This window comes from Saccostrea cucullata, unplaced genomic scaffold (genome assembly GCF_032062105.1).
Source record: "Saccostrea cucullata isolate Sc308-1 unplaced genomic scaffold, CSIRO_AGI_Scuc_v1 ctg9013, whole genome shotgun sequence".
NCBI classification, from domain to species: domain Eukaryota; kingdom Metazoa; phylum Mollusca; class Bivalvia; order Ostreida; family Ostreidae; genus Saccostrea; species Saccostrea cuccullata.
Genome location: NW_026928160.1, coordinates 140 through 4,968, shown reverse-complemented (window position 1 = coordinate 4,968; position 4,829 = coordinate 140). Strand labels below are relative to the sequence as shown.

The window sequence follows — 4,829 nt, the reverse complement described above, 5'->3', positions numbered from 1 at the left end:
ATAAATGGTACAGCAAAAAGTGCGTAGGATTTTATACCTATCATTGCCCCAACGGGTGGTTACAGACAGAAAGAGAGAGAGATAGAGAGAGAGTTCAATATACAAAAAAAAGAATAAATAATAATTATCCGTATTCAACCAGTGTCAAGTATCCCTACCTAAGCTTTTAAAATTATCTCCCAAATTCACCTACAGAAATTATTTATGTATATAAAAAATACCTAGACTATCAGGCAGGGATACTGAAATCTCGAAATACTTCCTGTGACAACATAATTATAAAACAGTTACATTCCTCAAAATGCACATACTTTGTGGTCGGAGTGACACATTTTAAAAAAAATCTCAAAACTGAATTCGGCAGAAATGTCTGTCTTCCAAGAATATTTAAATAACGTTCATGTCAATTATTTTTGTATGCCCCCCCCCCCGTCCAAAAAATCAAATGCCTAAATGTCAATCTGAACAGGGGATGGCCTTTCTCCGTGTGTGTATGTGTTAAAGAATGTATAGATATACACATAAAAATTTGTATTCTGGTTAATTGGTTTTAAGATTTGAAGTAAATTATTGCCGTACATCAAATTACTTGGTTTAGATTTGAGATTAGTACTAAAATAATCAGTTATAATTGACAAATGAATTTTGCGACGCAAACCAACTGCAGACTATATATAATGTATATTAGAACTACATGTAGATGAACAATTCACAATTATAGCTTATGAACATCAGTTATAATATCCCTCCTTTCAGTCGCGCATATACCAAATAACTTCTCTTTCCACTTTTGATATAATCTGATCAGCACGGACTAAGTGTATCGTCGTGCTAGTGTGTACGGAGTAATGACAGTGTATTTACTATTGAGCTTTTATGGAGTTTATTTCTTTTTTGTGATACATATTTCAATAAATGGAATTCAGGGTGTATATCACTTGACTTGTGCACATCTTCGAACCGATGCAGTAACCTTATTACCAGGTATGGGTACGTTTACAGCGTTCGAGGCGTTTTCTCGATATGCATCAATTGCATAGGACCTGCAAATATAAGACGTTTGTTGTTTTGTTCCATTAAAATGATATAATTTCAAAATGTGTTTGCAAATTTTACTGCTTTTTATTTCAAGTTTATTCTGCATAAATTGGCGCACTGTAAAAATACGTACTCGTGCATCTAAATTTCTCTTCCAAACTTGCATTTTTTTCTTTTGATTCAAATCAATAATCATTCAAAAATATGATTATTATGTTGTTTATTTTGGTTTTGAAATGTCTTGATCACCTCATGTGTTCTCATATGCTTTACCATCGGAGATGTGCACTAGTCGATACCCAATCCAAAAAATCATTCAAGTGTAACGAGCGCATTGGGGTATACATCGTTACAATGAGACAAGGTATCTGAAAGAAATATGGCGGAATACGGCTATAGTTGGTATGAAACAAGTCGTACATAGATGAAAATGTTGTGTTTTTAAGAATTCATGTCAGCTTTAAAGGAGGTAAGGAAAATGTGAGGTGCTGTCCTGGAACCCAGTTAAGTGACAAATCTAGTATACATACGAGGGGTTATCAAAAAGTTCGTGGACTGAGGCTATAAAATTAGTACTATGTAGTCTGAGCTTACAAAATTTTTAAGGGACAATAAACAAACAAAAAATAAAGAAATATTAAAAATTTTAGCTTGATACGTTCATTATTTCCCAAATTATTATGAAATAAAAACGACATTATATCATCACCCGGCGCCGTTGCCGTTTAGTTTTATGACGTCCAAGAACGTCATTGTTTTTCAATGTCTGCTTTTTCTATCTCATACACTTATATTGGCGAGATTCCCTGGAGCTGAAGAAGGACTTCAATCCATATTGTTTATATGACTTTATGACTTGACTACAAATCGACATTAACTGTGCTTTCCTTTTCTTTCTGAATCTATTTTTGCATTAAAACAAGTAATTTAGATGCATATTATTTCTCCGTAGCCGGTTTAAACATTTCCTAGGTGTATATCAGTTTTTCTATTGGCAAAACTTTATAGAATGTTGGAAAAGGTAACCCCTCCCCCATTTTGAAGTCATTTTAAAGGCAATATTTTTTGGGATACTCCATGTAAATTTTACGAAAAAATTTCATAGAACTTCAAAAATTAGGTAAAAAAATTAATATTTTATGGAATAAAAGTGTCCCAAAACATACCTGAATTAACGGAATATTTGGATGTCAAATGTTCATATTACAATAATTTTTCTTAGTTACACTTAGGTCGGGAAAAACGTCGTTTTCGAGGTTGCGCCGCATAGACATACCATTGCTCACAAAAACATAACTTACTTATTAAAAGATGAAATTTATGATTTCTAATTTATTCTATAGATAGAAAAGATGATGATAACTAGATATTTAAAAATTCATGCATGTACCTAAAGCGGTTTTAATTTTATGGCGCTAGTCCACGAACTTTTTGATAGCCCCTCGTACATGTACATGTATAGTAGAGACATTTATCTTTTTAACAGTTTAACAATATTTCTAAAATAATATCTTTAAATACATTAACTACAACTGAAAATGACATACTGGATTTTATTTCGAGACTCTTTGTATAGTATATTGTATAAGTATATTTATAAGTTGACAATACCGGAAACAAAGTCAAAGTTATGACAGATACTGATACACTTTAACACAGGCTTTGTCTTGTTCTACCATCCACAGGTTGTCAGACGTGTCCACAGAGATCCCCCATGGTCGTGATATCCCATCATCCTCTGTCAGGATGTAAGACAGGAAGTTCCCGTCCTGGCTGATCAGGTGTACGGCGTCATTGTCTCTGTCTGCGATAAGGATGTGACCCAGACTGTCGGTAGCCACCCAACGGGGATTAAAAGTGGCTTTTAACCTCCTTGACGGAACATTTCCGTCATATTTAAATCTAAGACCTCCTACCTTGTTCAGCACGACCACTTTACATAACTTCCAATCAGAAACACAGATATCGTCGTTAATATTCTCACAGACAAACTTTGGATTCATAAAAAGACTTTCCCCGGTCTGATCTGTCTGGAATTCCTGGGTTTTCCTCCCACTGCTGCTGTACCTTACCACTCTCGCTGTATGAAACAAGGTCTCAGCCATACAGACCAGGATATCACCTGACCTGGTACAACACAGTCCTGTAGCATAATACTCAGTATTTATAAGTTTAGTTTTCTGTTTGTTGAGTGACACTCTATAGATAACTTGATCGAAAAAGTCAGAATAAATCAGACTTCCGTCCTGCATCACAGCCAAACCATCTGGTTGATCGTCAGTACTGATGTTATCCAGCTCTGTCCCTGACCTGTCTATCAGTTGTATTCCAGGACCTTTACCACTGATGTAAGCTGATCTCTCATCACGACAACTCAAGTGATATAATTCTCTCTTTTGAGGTTTTGTTTCACTTATTTTATCTGAACGACCCAGTACTGTTTTGTTGGATGTGTTTCTCTTTGCTGGCAAAGTTGGCCGTTTAGATTGTGAGCTTTTAACGAGTGATTTAACATGTTTAACGTCACCTGTCATGAACTTGCCAAACTGTTGCTCATTTTGAGATTTCTTAATTTGACCAACTGTGAAAGAGGGCATAACAATATTAAGTTTGTCTGGAAGTTTCAATTGCTGAAATATACCAGGATTTTGTTTTCTAAACAAAATTAATTCGGCGGGATGACTTGACTCTGTGAGAGTTTCAAATTTCTCTATCATCTGATCCAAGTTTTGTTCAAATTTGTCAGCCTCTGCTTTATGTTGGGATATTTCCTCTCTATTTTTTCTCTCATCCTTCTCAGATTCCTGTAAGGCTTCCTTTAGAATGACTCTGATATGATCTATTAGATCCTGAGCTTGTTTCTTCATTTTCTCTCGTACGTTCTCATGGCCGCTCTTTATTTCATTTTCTCCTCTTTTGAAATCTTTTATTCTCTGAATAATCTCCGACTTCAACTGTGTCTTCATCTTTGTCAGTTCTTCGGCAGTTTCGGTCTTTTGTTTCTCGTAAAGATCTAGTATCTCCCCGATGGTGTGTTCGCCGTGTACTTCCTTAATGCATGTAATACAGACCGGGACTTGGCAATCTTTACAACAAGCTTCGTACGCTTTTGATGTGTGAAAGTAACACATTTTGATCTGATTGGTTGGATGAAGTCTTTCAGACAGACGGACGATGTTGTGTCCGGACGGAACTTTACTTTTAAGATGAAAGACTTTACATCGAGGACAGAGTTCATCTCCACACGGAACACAGTGGAAGACAGCGGGCTCGTCCTCGCAGTATTGACATCGAATGATGTCCTGGGCTTGTGATCGGGCCATTGTATCCTGAAAAAAATGAAGAGAAGTGTCTATTATGAAAACATGCACAACTGAAAAAAAACACTTAAAGAATTTCTACTGAAACATTATATTAGTACATGTACACAAGACGCCTATTAACCACATTGTTCACCTGAGCACTTTGGCTAGAGAAAAGACAGTTACATGTATCATTTCGGTATTGAAAAAGCATTTAATCAAAATATGTACCTTCACTAAACCTTACCATTAAAAGGAGGTCATGGTTTAAACGAACTAGAATCTTCCATATATTTTTTTTGTACCAATTATAACTTTGGAAGATTTTTTTGATATACATGTTGTGTTCTATAAATGTGACCCAATTTTACGGGATATGAAGAATTTTGATTCTACAATAACAAAAGATGCTTCTGTATTAATATGACTAATTATGACCTTGCTGCTCTTGAGAGTCAGATGAATTTTTTTAAAAGGTTTTCCTAATAT

The 4,829-nt window shown here is 35.2% G+C and overlaps 1 protein-coding gene across 1 annotated transcript; it reads right to left on the bottom strand.

The window, feature by feature from the left end:
• Nucleotides 1-2,666: 2,666 nt before the first annotated feature.
• Nucleotides 2,667-4,361, bottom strand: LOC134276640 (E3 ubiquitin-protein ligase TRIM71-like). The gene has a single exon (XM_062758913.1). It carries the CDS (start codon nucleotides 4,359-4,361, stop codon nucleotides 2,667-2,669), a length of 1,695 nt encoding a protein of 564 aa, XP_062614897.1.
• Between the last annotated feature and the right edge of the window lie 468 nt (nucleotides 4,362-4,829).

Coding starts and splice junctions, on each gene's coding strand:
- LOC134276640 (XM_062758913.1), bottom strand. CDS start 4,361: ATGGCCCGATCACAAGCCCAGGACATCATTCGATGTCAATACTGCGAG.